At 42.7% G+C, this 26,302-nt stretch overlaps 1 protein-coding gene across 9 annotated transcripts in view; it reads right to left on the bottom strand.

Moving 5' to 3' along the window:
* Nucleotides 1-25,448, bottom strand: part of pde4ca (phosphodiesterase 4C, cAMP-specific a) — a 59,394-nt gene extending 33,946 nt beyond the window's left edge. For 4 of the 9 annotated variants that reach the window (XM_014139813.2, XM_014139814.2, XM_014139815.2 and 1 more), the window contains exon 1: nucleotides 24,698-25,448. In XM_014139813.2, the coding sequence (XP_013995288.1) occupies nucleotides 24,698-24,939 (242 nt within the window). In that variant the 5' untranslated portion in view covers nucleotides 24,940-25,448. Of the gene's footprint in view, nucleotides 1-9,404; nucleotides 10,143-17,775; nucleotides 18,791-24,697 lie in introns of those variants that run through there. The other 5 variants (XM_014139818.1, XM_045693928.1, XM_014139817.2 and 2 more) reach the window with 4 other exon arrangements.
* Nucleotides 25,449-26,302: the final 854 nt, after the last annotated feature.

Raw genomic sequence — 26,302 nt, 5'->3', positions numbered from 1 at the left:
ATGGTTTTGATGTCTTCACTATTATTCTACAATGTAGAACATAGTAAAAATAAAGAAAAACCTTTGAATGAGTAGGTTTGTCCAAACTTTTGACTGGTACTGTAGATCTAGATTTTTATTTATTTTTATGTTGTCTCTTAAAAAAACATTGTTGGACAATTGAAGGTCAAATACACTGCATTTCAAACAGTCAGCAATAATCTAATGAATTCAGGGCTTGTGAAGTTATACCTAGTAAATATAAGCCTTCCACAACCAGAAGACCTGCTGACAATTTTATTATTTTATCAAAATAGTTTAACCTGCTTTTTTTGTGCAATAATCACTAACCTGGCTTTCAAGGCTGTCTATGAAAATGTTATTTTTTGTTACAAATTTAACTGGAACCATGCATAATGCACATTCACTAATAATGACTAACTTCTTGTAGCAGGCATTATGCTATAGAAAATGAACACAGGTCTCATCAACACTCTCTCAAGCCCACGTGCTAGTGATTAGCCAGCTAATCTTTATATTTCACGTTTAGCCTACTTGGATCTATACTGAACAAAAATATAAACGCAACATGCAACAATTTTGAAGATTTTACTGGGTTACAGTTCATATAAGGAAATCAGTCAATTGAAATAAATGAATTAGGTCCTAATCTATGGACTTCACATGACTGGCCAGGGGTGCAGCCATGGGTGGGCATAGGTCCACCCACTGGAGAGCCAGGCCTAGCCAATCAGAATGAGGTTTTCCCCACAATGGAGCTTTATAACAGACAGAAATACTCCTCATCACTCCCCACCCCCTTTTATTGTCCCCAGCATAAAGTGCAACTGTGTAATGAGCATGCTGTTTAATCAGCTTCTTGATTTGCCACACCTGTCAGGTGGATGGATTATCTTGGCAAAGGATAAATGCTCACTAACAGCGATATAAACACATTTACGCACAGAATTTGAGATAAATACGCTTTTTGTGTGTATGGAATATTTCTGGGATGTTTGATTTCAGCTCCTGAAACATGGGTCCAACACTTTACATGTTGCAATTATATTTTTGTTCAGTGTATTTGCTAGCTAACAAGGTTGAAAAGTTGAATTGTTATGAACACACCCTTCTGTCATTCTCCAACTGTTTGAACAGCATGCTAGCCTGTCCAGTTTGTTCAGATGTTGAAATCAAGTGGCCTACCTTATTTCTCAGAATGAGAACGAGTTGCCATTTCCCTATATAAATTGTGTGTTTACGCTTATTGCACATTTATAAAACACAGACCAAACAGCTTGTACAACAGTCTTTGGCAAAAATGTTGCTAGCGGTACGTGGTACCCCAATGCCGTGCGTGACAAACTGAGCCTTCATTTCCCATAATCAATGTTCATTGACACTTGTTTTAGTAGTGTCTGCAATGCGAGCAATTGGAGTAGTTGAGACATAAAATGGGTATCGTTAGAAAAATGTACATCTCCTCCTATTACAGTAAAATAATGTCTCAATGTGTATTGGTGTCCATATGACCCATTCTGTTGGACCAAACGTCAAATATAAATAGCGAGTTGAAACCGCTTGTCAGAGAGGAAGATGTGATCTCTCGACTGTGTTGGAGTGAGATGCAGGTGGAGAGGCTTGGCGTGTGTGTAGACCATAGAGAAAGAGGCGAAGCGAGAGCTAAAATCAGTCAACAATAAGGCTAATGCATGTAAATGGTAAGGCGCACACAGTACAGATGGAGCAAAGGAGACGAGGCCAGAAATACAACATGAGAGCAAGCGGACATAAATGCTCCTAAAAACGAAAAATAACAAAACCTTGACTATTGCGTAACAGTCACTTAAACGTCACGCAAAAACATACATTCAATATATCGCCCATCCCCAAGTGGGACTTTGTTTTGTTTCCAATGTACTGCCTTTCCTGTGTATTAGACGTTAGGCCGCAGGCAGGGTGAGGAGGGGAGGTGGGGGGGGGAGGTAGTGAGGGGTACTGGGGTGAAACTATAGGCCTGTTGGATTAAGACACTCCCTGCCTGCTGAGGTTGAATAACCAGTCTCCTGGGATAGTTCTGGTTCAGCCTGTCTGGTGTGCGTTTGAACTGTATCTCCATTGTTCCCAATCAGACATTAGAAAGGACGTGACCCTCACATGTGGAATGGGCTGGGGCCAGGAGAGAGTATCAGCTCAGAGAACATAATTCATTTGCTGACTCTTTATTTTATGATGAATGGATTATACAGTATATAATGAAAAAAATGCGCATGCTCTTAATGTATTTGTAACACTTAATTTGAAGATCTGCATATAAACTAATCATAAACATTAGTGCATAGTTTGTTTACTAGTAAATCAAGTAAACACATGTATAAGGCCTGTTGTTTATGATTTGTATATGCTAATAAGTACATGAACAAAGAGTTAATTAATGGCTAATAAACGAAATGGTTTGTGAGCAGTTTACCCTCAAATAAAGTCATATCACCTATTTGTTCATGTGATTTTGCACGTCTTATTGCAGGAAAGAGGAGAAGCAGCGAAAAAGTATGAAAAAATCACAGTCTGGGTGGTCTGTATAATCAGCCCGTGTGCATTTTGGCTTGCCTGCTGATTGGTTTTGCATACATTTCTGGCTGCACTCACTTTCACTGCGTTTGTATAACTTTATTGGGCGACTATACTGTAGGTTCTCTATATTGCTGCACGTTTCCATGGACCATAGTCTTAATTTGGGTACATAACATTCTAGAACTCACTTACTTGAGATTTACCAATGAGTTTAACTTCAATGGATCCAACTTGTCAAATTTGGCATGCCAAGGACCTGAGCATTAACCGCAGAGCAAGACATTACAAGACTTCCCAGTAAGATAGAAATATAGGCAAACAAATAGCACTGTCACGCCCTGACCTTAGAGAGCCGTTTTATTTCTCATTTTGGTTAGGTCAGGGTGTGATGTGGGGTGGGCATTCTATGTTGTCTGTTTCTTTGTTTTTGGCCGAGTATGGTTCCTAATCAGAGGCAGCTGTCTATCGTTGTCTCTGATTGGGAATCATACTTAAGCAGCATTTTCCTACCTGTGATTGTGGGATCTTGTTTTTGTGTAGCTGCCTGTGAGCAGCCCAGAACGTCACGTCACGTGTGCTCCTGTTTTGTTGTTTGGTGAGTTTCATCTTCATTAAAAGATGTTGAATTCCATGCACGCTGCGCCTTGGTCTATTTATGATCGGGAGTTTGAAGATCGCGAACGTGACAAGCACAACTCCAAAGACAGCTAATTAACTATTGTGTTTGGGCTACGCACGCACGCACACACCTTGCTGCACAATACATCCCTATGACTCTATAAACACCGCTGAGATAGACATCTGGTGTTCTGGGACTGGTAGTCCACGGCTGTGCTAGCTCATGTTATGGGGATTCGAAGGAACCCAGAGGAAGTGTGCTCCTAGTTCTCTCTGATTGGTTTAATCACCGTTTCCAAGCACAAGCCCTTTCCTCAAACCCCCAAATAAAAACAATTCGTATTGGCACTGGGACACCCGGAAGAGATGTATAACCCATACAGTCTGATAGGTCTGGTGAGGACATATTACATACAGGCCCCTTTGTGAATTAGTATGTAATGTGTAATGGTGGACAGTGTTACCGACCCAACACGGGCCTGGCCCGACGCATTGAAACATAAATATGACATTAGGCACATAAATAAGATACTAATACTGACTAAAACAAATAAAAGCCCACGTAAACAAAGTACGTAAGCACAATTCTGCTCCAATGAACACCTCTCGCACAACAGCGAATTGTAAAGAGGACGGTTGCTTAGTTCGGCAGGGCTAAAGGCTCACTATAAAAGCCGCCGAGTCGAAAACCTCTGAGTCATAATTCATAAAAAGGGCCTTCTAACTACAAACAGAGCAAATGGGGCGCATCAGTCTTTCCATGCTGGAACCGTGGAGCTGTTCCGGGGCTGACCTGGGCTATGAAAACAGGAGGGTCTCCTGTGGGGCAGGGACTCAATGAGGACTCTCTCTCTGTTATCCTCCGGGATCGTTTTGCACTCAAGAGAAAACATTAGAGTGAGATGAGAGGGGAAAGGGGCTCGGGGTATTGCAGTGTGTGTTCCAGGGCTGAGGTGAAGGGAAGGGGAGGCAGTCTGGAATAAACTGATGACTGGAGTGGGGAAAAGTAGTAGAAGGAACACAGCTGGGATAGGGATATTATTACTGTAAACGTCTGCAATGCTATGTGGCATTATTGACCAATTTACACAGAACCCATTCGCATATGCGCTAATGGTCTAGTATTTGCTATGGCACACATTCACACTTTCTATGGAGCGGCTTTAAAAGCGTTTCACATCTTCTTGGATCTGGAGATCTCCTTAGTGGACAGTTAAGTCGGGGGTATTAGGAAAGGATCCACTATGGCGAGTCATAAGAGTTATTCAATCATGACAGAACCCTCGGTGAGCTTGTAACTAATGACCCCGCAGCACACCATAGGAGTGCGTCCCAATAGCACCAAGACCTCTGTCTGTGAATAGATGAATGCCTGTGAGGATCTCCAAGACACACCATTACAACCTACTCAGAAGTGATTTAAGAAAAGTTTGGAAATACCTCTAGACACATTAATAACAACGAGTCCTCTCCTGGCTGTTACCGGCACCTCCCCTGCCAGAGGAATGAGTTATAGGCTGTTCTGTGGAAAAGGCTTGATGACTTTATAATCTGTGTAAATGAGGTGTTTCAGGTACTAGATAATGGCTTGAATTATTTTATCAAGAGCACATTGATGTGACATGCCGTGGAATTAATCAATTGTCAACCTTTGTTTCAAATGCAGTACATTCATCTAATCTAAGCAATTTGTCATGTTTTCTTAGAATGCGTTTCTATTTTCTGGCCAAAATAAATTTTGTTTGCAACTTTGCATTTGGCCACAAAAACAGCACCAGCCCAGACTTCATATTATCTAAATTTGACATATCAAGCATTAATGTCTTCCTTTTCCACTCACTTCAAGTTGAGCTGGATGAGGGGGTTGACGTATTCAACTCTCTGTTCCAGGAAGTAGGCCTACTGTAGAATACTGGGGATCATGACTAAAGCACCCTCAATTACCTCATTCACTTACCACTAGCCAAAACTGTCTGTGCCCCAAACCCTTTACTCACATGAAATTACATAACACATAAATCAAACCTTCGGTCCGACACCGAGCAGACGGAGCAGACACACAAAGCTCATACGTGTGTTGTGTCAATGTCTCATTTAGAAATAATCCTAAGGCTCCATTAAATGTTTCCACTCCCCCCCCCCCGTGCCATTACTTGCATAAATGTCATTGCCGCTTCATTTTTTAACTTGGCCTTTTACTTGAGTGTTGAGGGAAATGAAATTAAAGGGCATTTGACAGACAGCTGGGTCTGAACGGTGGAGGAAACAGAGGATGGACGGCATGGCTAAAACAGATTTAATAAACGAATGGATTTAATCAACTGGCTTTTCGCCTTCAATTTAAAGTGAGGATACACCGTGACTGCTCGTCTGCCTCCCTCAAGCGTATTACTGCGGCTGGTAATAAGGTTTTTAAAGGGTAATGGTGTGCTTCTCTAAATCAATTTATACGATGGTTTGCTTATGTATGCAAATCAACCACAGACGTAAACGTACAGCCGGTGTCTGTTTTTTTTTGTTGTTGTTTTTTTTAAAAATAGATTTTGAAATGAATAGAGTGAGATTGATCCGTGTATCATAAACTGGACGTTCACAGACCGTGACAGTGAATCGCCAGGATTCACTCTGGAATTCCAAGAAATATTTATCTTCTTTCCTATCTTCGAAAAAACTGGTGGTAGGCTACTAGCTTCTACGAATAACACAAAATATCTCTCCCCCCATCAGCTGAAGTATGCTACCACAGCTTTCTTCAAGAAAAAAAAAGGTGTTATGTAGGGAAGCAGATGTACCCAACACTTATACGTCTTACCTACTCATATCACACCTCATCATAACATCATGCGAAACAGAAAATATACCATAACATGACATATCTCCACTGTAACTATTCCCCAAGTTGTTGCTGTAAATGAGAAAGTGTTCTCAGTCAACTAAATTCAGTCAACTGAATAAAAAAATATAACGATAAAAAAAAAAGAGATGTATCTAATTTCGGTGCAGTAGAGCGGAATGTCTCAACTGTAAATCAGAGATAGTCGGATCTCAACCTGCCGCCCGTGGGGCGCGAGACTGGTGTCTGACGTCAGACTCATTTGTATCCATCCTCCCCTTATAGTTCCACTCCTCACAAGCCTCTCTGCTTATGTCTGAAGATGCACCCATACGGACAATCTACATTCACTCGGCCAGTTTATTAAGTACACCACCCGTTCACGAAAGTGCATCGGTCCCACAGACAAAGTTGGCATCAAGGCATTCAGTTACTGTTTTATTGAATGTTAAAATGGGCAAAACGAATCACCTAAGTGACTTTGAGCGTGGTATGATCGTCGGTAAGGGGCGCTGGACCCAGTATCTCAGAAATGGCTGCCCTCCTGGGCTTTTCACGCACAACAGTGTCTAGGGTTTACAGAGAATGGTGTGACAAACACATCCAGTCAGCGGCAGTCCTGTGGCGAAAACAGTTAGCTGATGAGAGAGGTCGAAGGAGAATGTTATGATTCGTGCAAGCAAATAAGCAGACCAAAACACGCGATCAACAACACTAGACAAATGCGGAGTGCAAAAACATTGCCTGGAACATGCCAGCAAATTCAGTTTACTTGAGTGACCTGCGCAGTCCTCAGACCTCAACCCAACAGGGCATCTTTTTCAGATGAGATGGAACGGACTGTTTGCAGCATGAATGTACCGACATCCAAAATATGCAGCAACTGCGTGATGCCATCGCGTCAGCATGGACCAACATCCCTGTGGAACCTTTCCGACACCTTGTAGAATGCCCCAAATAATTCAGGCTGTTCTGGAGGCAAGGGGGGGGGGGGGTCTAACCCAGTACTAATACCTAATAATCTGTCTGGTGAGTGTATGTGAGGGAGTGCCTGACCTGTAGTGTAAAACCCTGTATCTCCCTCTCCAGCTGCTTTAATAATGACACTTTGTACGCTTCTTTATGAGAATAGATTGGGCTGAGAGGGTCACTCCAAGTAAAGAGTAAAGCTCTTGGTGATTCGACATAGGCACTCTTGCAGGTGATGAGGGATTAGATTACCAGGTAGCCAGCGTATAAAACCCTCCATAGATGAAAGGCTTTTCAGACGTTTTGACGGATTATCATTTTTGCTCACTTAGACAGCTGGAACTCGGGGCAAAATAACACCATTTAAATCATATGTTCCTAGGTTCTCCAACAAGGCAAATTGATCATAAAGCAGGTCCATATGCACCAACAACCACATACAGAAGGCCACACTCAAAGCCCTACTCCTCCAGAGCAGACAGCTAAAAGGCAGGCGATGAAGCGGCCCGCGGAGACCGGTTACAACAACAACAGGAAGCTTCTTTATTTGGGTTGTGGTATCGATTGCCCTCGGCCCACTAATGATAGAGCACCAGACTGGCAGCTAGCCTCTCACAGTCTAATCTCTGTTTAACCCAGAAGTAAAATCTTGCGTAATTTGGTCAGCTGCATGTTTTACTTCTGTGTTCATACGTGTTAGAATTGGAGAGTTCACACCCAAAAAATATATATAAGTCTCCACCCTTGCAAAAGGAAACTCTTAGCCAATTCCCCCCCCCCCTTCCGATCTGCGTGAAGCACTCGAGGCAAAGAAGTTTTAAGCACCTCCTTCAACTAACCCTGATTCATCCAAATAACCAGTGAAGAAAACCCCAAAACTGGAACTAATACTGCTCTTTATCTCACCATTTCATCCCTTCAATCTACACGCAGAGTCTGCCCACGGGAGATTACTCACAGTCAGGGAGCCATTTTGCTCTCTGGGGAGCGAGGCTGGGTCGGGGAGTCATTCAGAAGCTCGCAGGAGTCCCCTTGTTCTATAATTCCCTTCAGTGGCCCATCTTGTGGTCATACAGCACAGGAGGGTGAAAAAAAACGAGTGGGCTGTTCTCGCTGGTAGGAAAAGCTCTGGTACACTACAAGTGTGATTGCTTTTTCCAGTAGACTCTAAGCCTAAACCATCCAACTGAATTAAACATACAAGTACTTTCATTCCAGAATTTCACACAGTTGTTGGTTGTTGTTCGGGCATATCCTACATATTTTTTTGGGGGGGGGAACAAAATACATTCTCTATCCAAATAAATTCCCTAATGATATTGTTGAGGAGATACAAGAGGCCAGTGATTCCCTGCCCTCTGACTCCCATACTCCCAAATGTTCTGCATTATATCTGATAAACATAGATCAGGCATGAGAAAAGGCTCAGAGGAATGAAATGTAAACATGTCTTTATGTCTCGATTTCCTCACTCCCTACTGGCAATGAGGATTGATTATATGGGACATAAAAAATCTCCAACTTCTTGAGCCCTGTGAGAAGATTCAGAGAGCTTTGTTGGAGAGCTTTGTTGTACAGTATGTCCATAGTGTGTGTGTGTACTGTATATACAGTATATATGTGTGTGTGTGTGTGTGTGTGTGTGTGTGTGTGTGTGCCGCGCGCGTGTGTGTGTGTGTGTGTGTGTGTGTGTGTGTGTGTGTGTGTGTGTGTGTGTGTGTGTGTGTGTGTGCGCGCGCGTGCGTGTGTGTGTGTGCGCGCGCGTGTGCGTGTGTGTGTGTGACTTGTTCTTCCACAGCCCACACAGTCTAATTGATAGTGGAGGGGAGAAGCTTCGAGACGCTTCTATGCAGCTGTTTACAGAACTGCCTGCCTGCCGATTGTTGCTGGACCTGCCTTTTCTCAAGTCTCGACTGCTATGCACAAGGCTACTGTTTTAAGGTTGAACATACATATGTTATGTAGGAGGACATCCTTGAAGCGATATCGCTGTAGGCTACAGTATGCGTTTTATGAATGATCCCATGAAGCTAAACAGCTAACCATTAAGTTAGACTCAATGGAGAATACATGGTAGGGTAGTTCATTTGGAAATTGTTGGGGGGAAATTTTTACTGCTACAGTATCCCATTGATTAGCTGAGATTAGATCAAGATCAGAGAAAATAGACATTCTCCGTTTCACAAAGAAACCCCTTACAGTTTCCTTTCATATACTGTACAGTAGGACTGTGATTATAAAGAAACCTGGGATATCTGGGATATATCTTTGTAATCACAGAAACGGCTTATTTGGAGTTATCTCAACAGCCATTATCGTAACTTTCCTTTGTGTCATTGTGTCAATTTTAATGATACCACTCCAAATGGTGCATTCTACAGCAGCATACAAATGGCAAGGCAACAAAATGTAGATTTGTTTAGCATATTACCGCCTGCGTTTTTGTATGATGTCAATAGGCCTGTTGACGGAACAGGGCGATCCACAGACATTCCCGTTCCGCGCTTTGAAAGAGCGATCAGCGGAGAAATAGAATCCACAGTTTGTTGGCACACTCATTTTTCACCTTCCTTTTCTCTCTCTCTCTTTCGCTCTTTCGCTCTTTTCTTTTTCTCTTGGTGCTTCTTCCCAGGTTGTCATCTCAAGTTGTCATCACTGTACAACCCATTGTCTTTTTCTTGTTCTGTCAGGAGGGTCAACTCTTCTGCAATCACCCTTGGTTCTTATCACCTCTAAGGCAGAAGCTATGCCCCGGGCTCCAAAACATAGGGAGAATAATAATGGTAGAAATATGCATTTTATCTGTTCTTCAAGCACCTAGATTCTTCTAGTTCATTTCTTCTTCAGTGTTGGTATGAAACATCATTGACAGAAGCACATGGATGGGTTCTTCAAGCAAAGCCAGAAAACGCAGACTCTGCCTGCTGTCAATTTCTCTGTTTGTTCTCAGCGGCTCTCAGTCTCGGTACTTCTGTCCATGTTTCAGGTTTTCTTCAGGAACACCGTTATCGTCTTCTATCTGTTTCCCTCTGGTTGTTAGAACTTAATAAACTCAGCACTGACTCCTGTCCCTGTGTAGTCCTACAGGACTGGAAGCAGTCGTTCCTGTGTACCAGCCTGCCACTCTAACCCTATGCTGCCTGTATGAGAGAGCGAGGGTGTGTCTCTCTCTCTCTCTCTCTCTGTCTAGCTCTCTCTGCGTGTGTGTGTGTGTGTGTGTGTGTGTGTGTGTGTGTGTGTGTGTGTGTGTGTGTGTGTGTGTGTGTGTGTGTGTGTGTGTGCGCGCGCGCGCGCTAGACAGGGAGCAAGTTTCACTGTGAGGTCATGGCTAAGAAAGGGGGCGTGGCCCCAAGGAGCATGGTCCCAGCCTCCTCAGAACGTCTGACACATTAACCCTTTGTTGCACTTCCACGAGACTGGAACGCTTATGGAGTGCAGTGTGAGTTAGTTTAGCTCCTAATACATCAATGTAGTAATTAATAGGGACAACATCCTGTGCAGATAACATCAGAGCACAACATTCTTCGATATTCTCCCATTGGGCACAGTAAACGTATTATTTCCAGAGTTATTCCTATGACCAGAAAAAGTGAACTATTCCTCGATATTAAAATGGACATGAGGAGCTGCTAATAATAATAAAAACACAGGGCTGTCGATACACTGCAGCTGCAGCATGACTGGATGTAGGAGGAAGCACGTTTTCTGTTTTTTTGAATGGTGTGATGTAGCAGAGGGTTTGGTGAGGTGGGGAAGGATGGCTGTTTTCTGGTTGCCCAAAGGATGAGTAGTGAGTCATAACAGGAAGGGAGTATAATGATGGGGTTACTTAGTACCTCCTGGGGCACAGGTCTTCCTAAGGAATGACTTGTGGTTTTGGCCAGGGATGGGCAACCAGCTCAGTCGCTGTCTCAACTTACTGTTGCTAGGTAGAATAGTAAAATACACCAGGTGCAATTTTAAAATGTGGTTGTGCATCAGTTTTTCTCTTATGTCAGTCACTGATAGTCAGTCAATTAGCCCATGTCAGCTAACAGTATTTACATTGGTAAGTTAGTCTAGCGGCCAGCGATCTAAACTTGTAGTAATCATGGTCGAATTACCGTTACTCAAAATATCATATAAAAAAACGACAAACATTTGTCATCACGCCTCATGGCAAAATGTACAGAATGGCAGCAAACTTGCTTTAAAACTGCAATGTTTTCTCTACCCCCTTGGCAAAATGTGTGGAATTGCACAAATTTCACTCTAAAACGTAAATGTTTTCAAAATATGGAACCTTACCCGGCTGGCCCACTCTAGTCTTAATAGGAGAATTTACAGCGGGACGTTTTTGACAACAGACCAGATATGAGCCCTAAAGTTAAATTCTATGAATGTGATACAATAATGTATGGAATTGACTATAAATGTTGTGGCAAATATAAAAAAAAGTGATGAAGCAGACAAAAGCATCTCATTGTCTAAGTATTCAGAGATAACAAAAGCACTACTTGGAATAATGTGAAATCAGATATGTAAAAGAAAAAAGAAGTAACTATTTCTACTGCAGTCCTGTCAACAGCTCTTTTCTCCTCAACAAGAACGAGGTCAACAGATACATTAAAACACATTCTGAGAATGTAAGTCTTTTGCAACAGGGTATTATTGGCAATTACCCCCATGTGTCTTCCTCATATCTATCTATCGGGTTGCTGTATTCACATTAATCATGTAAAATGGACGCCACTATATTTACTCTGTTTGAGAGCCCTTTTGCCAATGCACTGGTTATGAGTTAATCAGCACAATGACTTGTGCTTTGGCAGGTGGGCCTATTACTAGCATATTAGTGGACAAAAAAACATTACTGCCTTCTTGGGATGTGATATGTACCAGATGTCCTTTTCGCAGAGCAATATTCTATAAATGAAAAAAATAATATTTGGACTTATTTCACCACAGAGCAAAAATAAAGTAATCAAAGAAGATGAATAAGGAGCTAGAAGTGCAAGGTCAAATACATTATTTCTGGCCTCTTCTTGTGGTGTGAATACACACTGGGCTCCTATCTTCTCCAATTTCTGCATTATAAAGGGCTTGGGGAGGCCTCTGGCTCCACGTCACAATCCTGGAAGCTGGTGGACGTCTGAGGAAAGCCAGACTCCAGTGTTTAGGTCTGGTCAACGTCTTCCCATTTGTCCTGAGACAATGGTTCTAGAACAGAACATTGGAGCTATGTTGACCGGTCTAGATAAAAAAGGCAGACTATTAGTGTCACAAACTCTGACAAGCTGAGTCAGACTACAATAGGCATTCCACCAAGTGAAAAGTAGGGCATCAAGTGAAAAGTAGGGCATCAAGTGAAAAGTAGGGGCATCAAGTGAAAAGTAGGGCATCAAGTGAAAAGTAGGGGCAACAAGTGAAAAGTAGGGGCAACAAGTGAAAAGTAGGGCATCAAGTGAAAAGTAGGGGCAACAAGTGAAAAGTAGGGGCATCAAGTGTCACATGTAGTGTCTGTCTTTTTCTGTCTTCATTTTAATATTGTCAAATCACCTCATTACTAAAAAGCTTAAGAGTGAACAGTAGAACTTGTCTCAGTGTTTGGTCTATAGGCATTGGTCAGTAACCTAGGGAACGCTACAGTTAGCCCGCATGAGCCAGACTCAATGGTGATGTGTCTGTCTGGGGCCACCGCAACACTGGCTGCACGGGCCAACAACATCCCCATACGTCAAAACTAATGGACCCGCTCAAGTTGAAAAGTAACATTGGTGCCATGCGTAGACACCGTTAACATAAACAGCCAAAGGAAACAATGACACAAATCGGATTATGCCAGAAAAAAAATTAGCACGGGGGGAAACACAGAAAGGATAGAGGGAGAGTTTTGTCACAGCACCCATTATATTAGCTAAACGTGTAAACTTAAAAAAAGAAGCCAAAACGGTTGTCACCCAGCCAGGAGCGAACCTGCTCGAGTATGGTACTTGCCAAAGCCTATATATATATCTCTCAGGGACGTCAAATGTTATGTTATGGCATGTACTCTGGTGGGGTATCAGTGTGTCACCGTATGAATCATAAACTGCCGTCTGTCAGTGATAGGAGGTCTCAGAGAGGCCTGAGGACTCGCCAGGAGTGGGCTACATAACCTAACCCGGCCCCACCCCTGGTCTGGAGCCCTCTTCTATGTAACCCTATCTGGCCCAGGCATGCACAGTCACAGTCCCCACGTCACTGTATCACCCCTGAACCATGGCCAGGCAGACTAATGCACTGAGATTACACCATGGCTAGGTATGTGTGTATTTCCAAGTTTATGTGTTTGTGCATGACAGTTTGCGCACTGTTTCACCCACTTTCTATCTATATATCGTATTCTAGTCATGGCTCTTCCTACATAAAACATTTTTAAAAATCTGGATTATGTGTGTATTGTTTAAAAAATATATACAGTATATGTTGCTAGGTATTACTGCGCTGTTAGAGCTAGAAACACAAGTATTTTGCTGCACCTGCGATAACATCTGCAAAACTGGTTACGTGACCAATAAACGTTGATTTGATTTGATGAGTGCTTGATAACAAAACAATGAATAATCCTCACAGTTTGTTCCCAACCACTGTTCCTTTGCTCAGCCAGTCTCCATGCAAACGCTAGACACTTCCTCCCTCTAGTGGTTGGAAACAAGTCCTGGTGCCCTGATACTTCCACAACACCCAGGGCAGCAGCCACATGCCATGTGAAAGAACAGAACAGGCTTCAATACAGAGGTCAGGTCAGGTCTGAACAGACAGGGCTCAGAGTTAATACCTTGTTAGAACACTACAAAAGCAAGGCATTAGATGCTTGATCCCTCTGACACCTATCAGGACAGAATTCTCCTTAAACAGTACGAATCGTATCTGTTGAAGGCAATTTACTAAATGCTCTAAATTAGTTCTAACCAATCACGCTATCGTCTTCAAAATATGACCCAAAACAATTAAACTGGTTGCCTGTAAACGATCAATTCTCAGTCGACACGGTGTGAAATATAAACTGAAAGACATTTGCCACAATGTCTTAATGACAGGCCCAGACTGGGCCTGGTTTAATTGTGGTTCATTGATGTGATCTGGGTCTGGACAATAGGGAGGTAAACAGGGCGGCTTGGAAGCGAGCGGCTTGGCGCGGTGACAGCCAGAGTTGGCCCAGGCCAGGCAACAGCCACGCTGGACTGGATCGATGTGCTTTGGGAAGGGGGGAGGGGGGGGGGTTGATTGGGGAAATCAGTCATGCTGAAAATATGGAGCAGAGCATTGACGCACATGGACAGTGCCCAGCCACAGCAGCGCTTATCGACTATTCTGGGCTCGGGGCTATTTTGGGGACCTGTGGACACTGACACTGTTGTCCTGTAATTGCGTTACCTCGCTTGACACTCTAGATATCTCTTATTAGCACCCCTATTCAGATCCTCGCTGAAACTAGACAAAAAGAGCAGAACAGATCATACTCTACTACTAACCTGGTCTGTAGCCCTTCTCCTCTAGAGAACTACGGCCCTTAGGCCTAGATCTTAGACGTAGAACACAGACTGTACTAAGGCGATTCATTATTAGGAATCCAAACATTCCTTTCAGACCAGAACGAATAACTGTCTATTCCATTGCACCTCGTTAATGTACCATCAATGTATTATTAGTTGTATTGAATGGTATCGAACTGCAGTGAATCCCATCCATCTCTGTTAGAGAAATTATGCCAGTGATGTCTCCAAGTCGTAATGGTGTCCTGATACCAAATGTTACAGAGATGAATGGTGGCCTGGTACTACCAGAACAAGCTTATGAGCTTCTATTGTGATGGGTTGGGAACACATCTAGAATATAACAGACTGCTTTGTCTCGGCTCTGGGGAGAAAGTGTGTGTGTGCGTGAGTGAGTGCACGCGCGCTCATGTCTGTGTGTTCAGAGGGATTGTCACTATTGGGGCCTAAAGATTTCTGAAGCCAGCAGAATTCTATTATGACATGCAGGGCAGAGAGAGGCAGGCTCCAGTGGCAGACAAAACAAAGGATAAACCAACCCGTTATTAAGTCACCCTATATGGCGCTTTCCCTGAACATGTACACTATAACTCTCTAATCGATATGCATGACTGATATACTATGAATAGTAGTTATTCTCATGAACAACACTATTACATAGTGAAATAGAGCCATGAATAATAGTTATTCTCATGAACAACACTATTACATAGTTAAATAGAGCCATGAATAATGGTTATTCTCATGAACAACACTATTACATAGTTAAATAGAGGTATGAATAATGGTTATTCTCATGAACAACACTATTACATAGTTAAATAGAGCCATGAATAATGGTTATTCTCATGAACAACACTATTACATAGTTAAATAGAGCCATGAATAATGGTTATTCTCAAGAACAACACTATTACATAGTTAAATAGAGCCATGAATAATGGTTATTCTCATGAACAACACTATTACATAGTTAAATAGAGCCATGAATAATGGTTATTCTCATGAACAACACTATTACATAGTTAAATAGAGCCATGAATAATGGTTATTCTCATGAACAACACTATTACATAGTTAAATAGAACCATGAATAATAGTTATTCTCATGAACAACTATAAAATAATACCATGTATTGTTGTGGAATAACTCTCTGTTAACTCTGTTGCAAAACTCTGTCACAGACTACGAGAATCTTTGTAGATTAAAATGTTTCCTATGACACCAATTTAGACTTCCCTAATCCCTACATGAACTCCACTTTGGAACGGGTTGGCGAGACATGCGGCAAGACATGTGGCGATACTAATCTGGTCATATTATGGGCGAGTGTTCTGTTCTGTTGTCTGTGCGCTAGATCTCTGTCTTTGATCTGCTCATATGATTGTGCCATAATCACAGCTGGAGGACTGCTTGGAGGCAAAGGGGTAAGACTGAGATCAAAAGACAGAGTTACTAAAGCTCCCCCATCATATTTTCATGTTTCTCATTTATTTAACTCACGGTAGAGGAGTGAAATTGCGAATTTTGGAATAATGGATTAGGCTATATGTCATTTGAACTTTGGCTTTTTATTATTTTCTTATTTAGTTAATAAACCAGTATCAATATATTTTATTGGAAAACTTGGGGATTTGACATGGGTAACTACTGTATACGTAACCCCCCAGAAATATTATCAATACCTGACAATTCTGAATACTTTAGTGTGACACTATGGCTAACCCTCATGGTGTGTGTGTGTGTGTGTGTGTGTGTGTGTGTGTGTGTGTGTGTGTGTGTGTGTGTGTGTGTGTGTGTGTGTGTGTGTGTGTGTGTGTGTGTGTGTGTGTGTGTGTGCGTGTGCGTGTGGTGAAGGGGTCTATCCTCATATGGGATCATGGCGTGTCTGATCATCGTGACTCTGCTTGGCTGCGGCCCATCGCCCCCCAAGGAAAGACATCAATGGACACTGGCTGTGCCATCGATACCCTGGTCCCAGCGCCCTCAGGGTGGGACACCCAGAACAACAAAACGCACCACAGCCAAACTTCAAAACACACCACAGCAAAACACACCACAGCCAAACTACAAAACGCACCATAGTGAAACTACAAAACACACCATAGCAAAAACGCACCACAGCCAGACTACAGTGCCATCACAAAATGCCCTAGAACATAACAAAATGCTGAACACTCCAAAATACTCCATAAAAACACTGAAAACGCACCACAGAAAACTGCTGAAACTAAACAAAGAATAGTAACACCACCAAATGACAGATCTTTGGCTTCAACATTGGCTTCTCTTGTCACCCACTTGAGGGTGTTTTAGCACCAACTAAAATGCTGAGTATGTTACTATAAATAACAATCCCGTGGCATATCACAACTTCCCTGAAAGGCAGATGTGCACAAAGTGATACAACTGAAACCAAATGCAGACAAGTACAATATGGTAGAACTGTTAGGGATAGCACTTCTGTACAGCAGTGAAACTTTGGTTGTTAAAAGACACAATGATTTTGAGGGGAGTCTACTTCTCAATAATATTCCTCGATGATAACCTTATGAAAGTTTACCATCCACTACATAAGAAACCCTTTTGTATCACCAACAACAGGTAAAAAAGAGGCAACACATAAAAAATCATTATTAAGGATTAATTCATGATCATTATCCTTATTTAATGATGATTAATTATGTCTTACTGGTTACAAGGAGAAAAATGTAATAATTTGTCATGCGTAATGAAGATGAAAAACAACATATAATAGAGAACATACCGTCCAGTATTTGATAGTGATGGGGGGATCGATACAGTTACATATTGCGATATAATTTTTTTACCGTATTATATAGATATTTTGACTCCGAGTATCGATTTGTAAAATGTTGTTTTGTTGCTAGGTAGCGTTATTCGGCTGTCCCGCGCCAGTATTTTTCATCCTATAGCTTATCCTCCATCTTCTTTTTAAATAGTGAGCCAACAGGTTTTCAGGACTTTTATTTCCATGATTGATCAAAACTCATTTTCTCGTGCTCTCTCTCGTCTCTCTGCAGCAGACATAGTGAGCAATATGTTTGGAACATCAAATCGCAGTATCGAATCGCAATACATAATAGAATCGTGAGAATCACAATACATATCGTATCGGCACCTAAGTATCGTGATAATATCGTATTGTGAGGTCCCTGGCAATTCCCAGCCCTAGTATTTGTACAGTACACACACACACAGTACAGTTGTGTCAGCAAGTAACTCATCACAACAAACAGCTTACACCACAGGACTGTACATACCCAATGCATGAGTGCCTTCGAGAGGAGGGGTTGCTATGCACAGCTTTCCTGGGGAAGCGAGAGTCTTTGTTCATCATTGCGCCGGCTACTTCAAAGAGCCAAAGGTACCGGTGGAATTCAGAGACGCAACAGCCTTCAGATGACAGGGGATGAACAGAATGGACTGCAACATTTATGTGGCCTGTCTGGGTATTATTAGTACTGTTCAGTTACAAACTAAACACGGTACACCTTGTGAGAACAATCGGTCCACAAAAGCAGAACAAAGTTACATCTACTGCATCTAGCAGAGACACAAGAGGGATTAATTCAAGTTCTGCACGGTCAATAACAGGTTTTCACGCAAATGTTAGGGCTGGTTTGTGTCCATGCAATTCCTGAGAAGAAGAACATGTTATGATAAAGTAGTGCCTTCATTGAAAAGTAGAAAGCTCAACTTGAGCCACCAAAGTGCTACAGGATCTGGTCCCTGCAGTGGGGATATGTCCTATTTTTCTTTTCTTTTTACTGATAAAGTTCACCTAACTCTGTGTAAACACACCTAAAAAGGCAGAATGATGCCTGTTAGGAGCCCATCTCAGAAAGCATATGAGTTTACCGACGGGCCAAATCAAATCAAATTCAATTGGGGCTCATATCAGCTGTCAGCGCGGCGCAGGTCTGGAGCTAATTCCCTGCTTGTTTTCCGTTCTGCTCACCAGCAAGAAGCCGAGATAAACTTTTCACTTTTACTCCTCGCATTCCTAAATAGATTAACAGCAAACTCAATCTTCCCAATAGCCAGCGGACTGACAGGGGGAGGGGTGCGAGAGTCCTCCAAATAGGGTCCAAAAGTCGCCTTAAAACAAATACTGCGCTGATCTAGAGCCCAGGAGCTGCTTTTTTCTTTGTTCAAATAAAAGCTTGAAGAACTTTATAAAAAAATCAAGAGAGACAGAGAGAAAATAATCCCAAAGATGCTCCCAGGAGTGTGTGGCCCCTCAACCGTCTATATCAGACTCTCTTCTCTTCTGAAACTGCCTTGGAACAACAGACAATAACGCTAACTCTGCCGAGAGGGAGGGAGGGAGGGAGGGAGGGAGGGGGAGGGAGGGAGAGAGGGGGAGGGAGGGAGAGAGAGAGAGAGAGAGAGAGAGAGAGAGAGAGAGAGAGAGAGAGAGAGAGAGAGAGAGAGAGAGAGAGAGAGAGAGAGAGAGAGAGAGAGAGAGAGAGAGAGAGAGAGAGAGAGAGAGAGAGAGAGAGAGAGAGAGAGAGAGAGAGAGAGAGAGAGAAAAGATAGAGAGAGAGAGAGAGAGAGAGAGAGAGAGAGAGAGAGAGAGAGAGAGAGAGAGAGAGAAAAGATAGAGAGAGAGAAAAGATAGAGAGAGAGAGAGAGAAAAGATAGAGAGAGAGAGAAAAGATAGAGAGAGAGAAAAGAAAGAAAAGATAGAGAGAAGGAAGAAAGAAAAGAGAGAGAGAGAGAGAGAGAAGAAAGAAGAAAGAAAGAAAAGATATAGAGAGAGGGTCATAAGATGAGAAGTTGGAACAGTCTGAATGGTGCTAGGGGCCGGGTTGTACTGCTGAAGCCTACCGGGACTATGCTAGTGAAGGGGGGAGGCAGGAGGAGAGAGGTATTTTCTAATCCCAGATGCAAGGTTCCATTGCGGTCCGCTACGGATGCCTCGTCTAGTTCCCTATAGCTCCGCTACAAGCCGCAGTCATAGGACTGACCTGCTTCCAAATGAGGCAGCGGCAACTCACCCCGGTAGCTCAATAAAACTGTGTTTTTTTCAAAATCCAATAGATAATGGGAGGGGGAGGTGTCATGGACATGGAGTTCTGTCTGAGTGCTTAAACTATGGAGCGGCTGCGGATCCGACTTTTCCCTGACCTTTTTTTACGTGCACTAGTCCAGAAGCTTCTGCGCATGTGTTTATTCCATATACACAGTCTGAGAACAGGCTAATCTGGTGAATGCTGCTTGTTTAACCTTTTACACTCATGGGAATTGGCCTATATGGATAGTGTTAAATAGAAATGTTTCTTACAGAAGAAATATGAAAAATATGTGTATAACCATGGTAGCAATTAGCATGAACATTTCCCTTCACTGGAACTAAGGGGCCTAGCCCAAACCATGAAAAACAGCGCCAGACCATTATTCCTCCTCTACCAAACTTTACAGTTGGCACTATGCATTCAGGCAGGTAGCATTCTCCTGGCATCCGCCAAACTCAGATTTGTCCGTTGGACTGCCAGATGGTGAAGCTTGATTCATCACTCCAGAGAACGTGTTTCCACTGCTCCAGAGTCCAATGGCAGTGAGCTTTACATCACTCTAGACGCTTGGCATCTTAGGCTTGTGTGCAGCTGCTCGGCCATGGAAACCCATTTCATGAAGCTCCTGACGAACAGTTCTTGTGCTTACGTTTCTTCCAGAGGTAGTTTGGAACTTGCTAGTGAGTGTTGCAGCTGAGGACAGAAGATTTTTACACGCTACACCCTACAGCACCCGGCCGTCCTGTTCTGTGAGCTTGTGTGACCTACCACTTACGGCTGAGCTGTTGTTGCTCCTAGACGTTTCCACTTCACAATAACAGCACCTACAGCACGAGCAGGGCAGAAATTTGACAAACTGACTTGCTGGAAAGGTGGCATCCAATGACGATGCCACGTTGAAAGTCACTGAGCTCTTCAGTAAGGCCATTCTACTGCCAATGTTTGTCTATGGAGATTGCATGGCTGTGTGCTCGATATTATACACCTGTAAGCAACGGGTGTGGCTGAAATTGCCAAATCCACTAATTTGAAGGGGTGTCCACGTACTTTTGTGTATATATAGTGTATGTCACCTGTTAAATCCACTTCAATCAGTGTAGATGAAGTGGAGGAGACAGGTTAAAGAATGATTTTTAAGCCGCAAGACAATTGAGACCTGGATTGTGTATGTGTGCCATTCAGAGGGTGAATGGGCAAGACTAAAGATTAAGTGGGGGGGTGCAACTCAATTTTAGGAAGGTCTTTCTAATGTTTAGCATACTCAGTGTATATGCATAATAATCTTTCCCCTTTTCATATGTCCTTGCATGTGCCCTTGTTTGTGAGTCCTCAAGTTATTCATATGAAAACAGACTCATATTGTTTATGGTCATGCTTCCTCTGCAGCAGTAAGATCTTCTTTTTTTTTACATGAAACAAATATCTCCTGCAGCTGGTTAGCAGCAAAGAAGGGTAGGCATGCAGTACGGTATGTTGCATGAGGCTCCAGAGTGACTAGGACATGGGTGGGAAACATACGGGAAGGAAACACATCAATCCAACAGTCTGAGCATAAGACCAGAGGCAAAAATATGTATCTACAATACATAATATAGCAGCCTCTAGTGAAAATTAGAGGTATTACATTGTTTCATTGTTTGTCCAATTTCGAAAAAGCGAGGGACAATTTTGATCCATAACATGATTCAAACATTGGCCCTGATGTTGTTTCTAACTGGAGCACTATGCAGAGCCTTGTAAAACCAGACCCAGAGCCTTGCTTTACTATAAACAGGCTACTGTTGTGTTCAAGACAACTGTCTGGTGACCTACACAGAGAACGAAAAACCCATACCCCAAAACAAAAGGATTAACCTGAGCACAATCAGTGTAAAAGGACAAGGATGTGGGTTTTTGCGCTACGTCATGTCTGTTGAGTGTCATACAGAGGGTAAAGCAACTGCGGGAGAGTTGAACCACCTGGAGGCACTTGAAAGTGAATGCCGTTGGGGTCAGGCCTTGATACTTTACGCCTGCTGACACCGGACAGCACTTAACAATCCTCAAGACCAGACAAACAACAGGACTGAACAACATACAGTAGCATATGGTCGAATTGTGTTGCTAATGAAACGAGCATCAACGCTATGAAAAAAGGATTTCTCACCTCACTTTGACCCAGTCAAAGGTATTTTTCTAACAATCAACTAAAAACCAGTTTGAGGTGCAGTATTTTCATTCATCGCTCAGAAATTACGTTACATTTATTTTTTTATTTTTTACTGTGACTCACTTTTATTAGGGAACTGCCTGTTAGTCCAGCCGTTTTTTTAAGGCAATCAACATAAAACACAATGCTTGACAACAAAACATCACATTACACCGGAAGGAACTACTGTGGTTTCCTCCAACATGGTCTCCAACATTTCCCTCAAACTAAAACATTTATCGTCTCCTGCCCTGATAAACTTAAGCCGCCTGTCTGTACGTTTTTCCAACAGACTGCTAGTTTGTTTAATTCATCCCCTTTCCCAGCCATCCTGCAATAACTCATCTCCAACAGTTTGTTTCGTTCTCGTTGTTAGGGGCACTGTACATTCTCAGGGGCTCAGGCCCTTTACAAGGCTCCGTCCATACAGGATGGCCCCTCTTTCTAATTATAGTTTTAAACAGACCAAATTTCCATGAGATGGACAGATCTGAGATAAACCATAAAGATGGAGTGCCTTTCTTGGTTTAAATCACACACTCCCAGGCAGGACCATTAGGAGTAATGTTTAAATGCCCGAGCAAAATGATCCCACCAATAAAATGTAATAAAGATGTATGAGTCCGTACATTTTTTTTATTTTTATTTATATGCGAATTAGAGGCTAACCTCCACATAGGTGACAAGGTTTTGTGTCATGTCAACAGTCTCAGGGTTTTTACGTTTTTCATGGTTGCTGAAACGTTACCTTGCTTACAACAATTGAGAGACACCTCTTTAACAGTCCTGTGTGCTTACTTCTTACTTCTTGTGAGGGTGTGTGTGATGTTGATGAGTGCAATTTTCTCCATTCCCCTAAACTGCACTTTGCACAAGCAACACATGGTGTATAAACTGGAAACACCAATCCCTCTTAGGCAGACACGGTCACAAACATATGAGAGAATAAACCCAGTGAGTGTTTTGCTGTTTGAAAAAAACTGTCCTACCCGACAAAATATTTATTTTGCTCCAACGCAATTAAGGTCAAGTGCTCTTTAATCGGCCCGGCTGCTTCGTCTCTTCAACACAAACACAGTAAATATTTGATTTGCATCAATATCATGGGTTACGACTAGTGGGAATGGCGTAACAGGGTCATTAAACAAATCCTATCAATAGGCTTAGTCAGACAAGGGCTTGAAAAGTGTCCCTATAAGGCAGCTGTCCTCATTAAGTACTACTAGAATGAGCATGGCTCTGTTTTTTCAGGGGACGTCACGCATCACGTTGCTTTCTAGTATCTGAGTAGAAAAGGTGACGAACCACCGCGGATGACAAAAAGCCACCTAGTCAAGAAACACATTTGTACTTGACAATGCAGAAGAACTTGAGTATACTGTACGACTCAACTTCAAAGAGAGTCTTAAACTTAGGCCTAACCAGGTTATTGGAGGAGAGATTGACTTCATCACTATCACATTTTGTAAGAAGTGTTGACAGGCTGAATGCACCGAGGTGTCTGTTTAAACTACTAGCACACAGCTCAGACACCCACGCATACCCCACAAGACATGCCACCAGAGGTTTCTTCACAGTCCCCAAGTCCAGAACAGACTATGGGAGGTGCACAGTACTACATAGAGTCATGACTACATGGAACTCTATTCCACATCAAGTAACTGATGCAAACAGTAGAATCAGATTTAAAAAACGGATAAAAAGACACCTTATGGAACGGTGGGGACTGTGAAGAGACACACACAGGTACAGACACACATAAGCACTCTACACACATGTACACATGGATGTTGTATTGTAGATATGTGGTATTAGAGTACTGGCCTGAGGGAACACAATGTGTTTGGTAAAGTGTTATGAAATGTAATGTCATATAATATTTGAAGTTGTATATAACTGCCTTAATAACTGCCAAATACTAATAAAAATGAAATATTGCAAGTTTGTCATCAGTAAGCCCATGTTCAAGGACTGTATATTGAGCTACAAATAAAACTCTGGTCACACAATTGTAACAAATCTTCAGTAAATGTATCTAGTATGTTGTAGACTTAATGCAGATTTACATAATTGGCCTCTATTTATTTCACCTCAACAGAGCACCCAATGAATAAGCATTTGGCAGACCAACCAAAAACGGACTAAATTCACATGGGATTTTTTTTTTAACCTTTATTTAACTAGGCAAGTCAGTTAAGAACAAATTCTTATTTACAATGATGGCGGAACCCGACCGAACCCTAACCCGGACGACGCTGGGCCAATTGTGCGCCGCCCTTTTGGGCTACCAATCACGGCCGGTTGTGACACAGCCTGGAATCAAACCAGGGTTTGTAGTGACGTCTCTAGCACTGAGATGCAGTGCCTTAGACTGATGCGCCACTCAGGAGTCCTACTTGAAGAATATCCTGAACACCTAATCTAATTTGTTTTGTTAGTCCACAAGAAAAACAAAGACACGTTTGCAGATTAAAGAGGGGATGAGATTATAAAAATTAAACATTCAAAATCCAGAGAACAAAGCTTTTATATTCCATAATATTGAGTGTAAATCTGTTATTACAACAACTCTAGTGTATGACGAGGACCTTGTAAAACCATTTCATAAATGCTCCTAACTTTAAAGAATCCATAATATTTGTTTTCAAATTAACAGTTACTATGTGCAAAACACAACAATGAAACAAGGCTCCATCTAATTTAGACCACCTCAGGCCAGAAGAAATTCTGCTCATCCACAACAAAGGCATCTATTCAAGCACAGCACAAGCCAGTACTTTCAAAAGTAATTGTTAGCTGCAGTATAAAAAACCATCACTGCTGATTTAAACTTCAGATCACCTTTAGAAAGGGTCTCGAAGAGTTTTCTTCTACCACCTTTGAAGGTTTGCTCTCTAAACACAACGGGGTAGTCACACAACCCTGGGGGACCCCAAGCTCAGATAAAACAGGCATGGAACACAAGGAGGTCTCTACCTGGGAGTGTGGGCCAGAGTGAAGCGCCTCTGTAGACTAATGCTCCGGTTTATCAGCAGCTTCCTGAAGAGCAGCGGGGAGTTTCGGGGTGACCCACGCGGGGAGTCATGGGGGGACATCTTGGGGGATGTGCCTGGTGATCTGGGCTTGAGTTGGATGACCGGAAGCCTGCTGACCGGCACCCCTTCAGACTGTTCTTCGGACCGCTCCTCCTCAGAGCTCTCAGAGCACGCTTCACTCATGGCCTCAGTCGTTTTCACTCAGTTGTTTGATCCTGGTTCCCTCTGTCCCTTTGTCCTGGGAGTGGCAGGTAGCCTAGAGATTAAGCGTTGGGCCAGTAACCGAAAGGTCACTGGTTCAAATCCCTGAGCCGACTCAGTGAAAAATCTGTCAGTGTGCCCTTGAGCAAGGAACTTAACACAAATTGCTCCTGTAAGTCGTTCTGGATAAGAATGTCTGCTAAATGACTAAAATGCAAAAAATTTAAATGTCCTGGCTTGGCTATGCTGTCCTGGTGAATCTGATCAACCTTGAAGCTTGGCTGTTCCAATCCTCCTCTCACAAAACTGACTGGTCAGCGCAGAGGCCAGTAAACCTGGATTTATCTCTCCATTAGTCAGGGATACAACTAAAACTGACTCTAGAAAGTGCTCTGATAAGAGCACCTGAAAAAGCTAGACAGTGCTCTATCTGACCCTGTCCTTTATTTGAAAACAGCCCTGTCTCTCTCCAAAGATCATAGTCGTGGTTAATGGACTCAAACATTAGTGCAGTGCAATCCCTCCCCTGCCTGCCCATGCTTTTGTTTACATAACTGCTAGGCCTTCCCTCACTCCCTCCCTCCCTCCCTCCCGACTAAATATGGACGTCTGATTTACAGTGAACGAGAGGCATGACAGATCACCCCCTCCCCCTCCCCTTGCCAGAGCATAGCACTGGTCCTCTTCAAACTATGCTCTATAATAACTTCCTCTCTCAATTTCTCTGAGAATAAACATTAACCCTGCTCAACTTAACATTACTCTGGTCTAAGTCCCAGCGCTATTGCGACGTCCAAAAATCCATTTTGCCTTTCACATGCTCACAAGTCTACCAGGAAAAGTCACATGAAGGGCCCGCGACTATAAAAAAGTCAGGGAAGATAAAATTCTAAAGAGCATGGGCCCTGTCACGATGGCTCTCTCTATCTGTGACTAGGGTACTCGCTTCCCTGAGGGGCTTTGTTTATCAGGAGGAAAAGAGAAAAGGTTTTCCTGCATCTTACGACTTGCAGCTGAGCACCGCGCTCCCCAGAATAACCTAGGAGTCAGGACATCTGATGCAGGAGGAACCTATGACAGCCAGCCGGGTAGAGGCTAAGACAGTGTTGCCTTTTAAAAACAGGCTCTTTTGGTTCTCTCGTAACTCTCAACGAGTGTCCTTATTAAAGAACACCGATCCTTAACAATGGGACGGTGGTGAAAAGAGCTACTCGACCCCTTTAGGAGAGACTGACACACCACTTTCTAACAGCCACAAACAACCATCTCAGGGTAAATGATTAAATGTCTGAACAAACCTGCTGTTCTAAAGTTATTTCTTAAATAAGAGTAACATTTCAAATTA

The sequence above is a fragment of the Salmo salar genome, chromosome ssa14 (genome assembly GCF_905237065.1).
Source record: "Salmo salar chromosome ssa14, Ssal_v3.1, whole genome shotgun sequence".
Lineage (NCBI taxonomy): Eukaryota > Metazoa > Chordata > Actinopteri > Salmoniformes > Salmonidae > Salmo > Salmo salar.
Note: the sequence above shows the minus strand (reverse complement) of the source record. Positions and strands in the feature narration are given on the sequence as shown.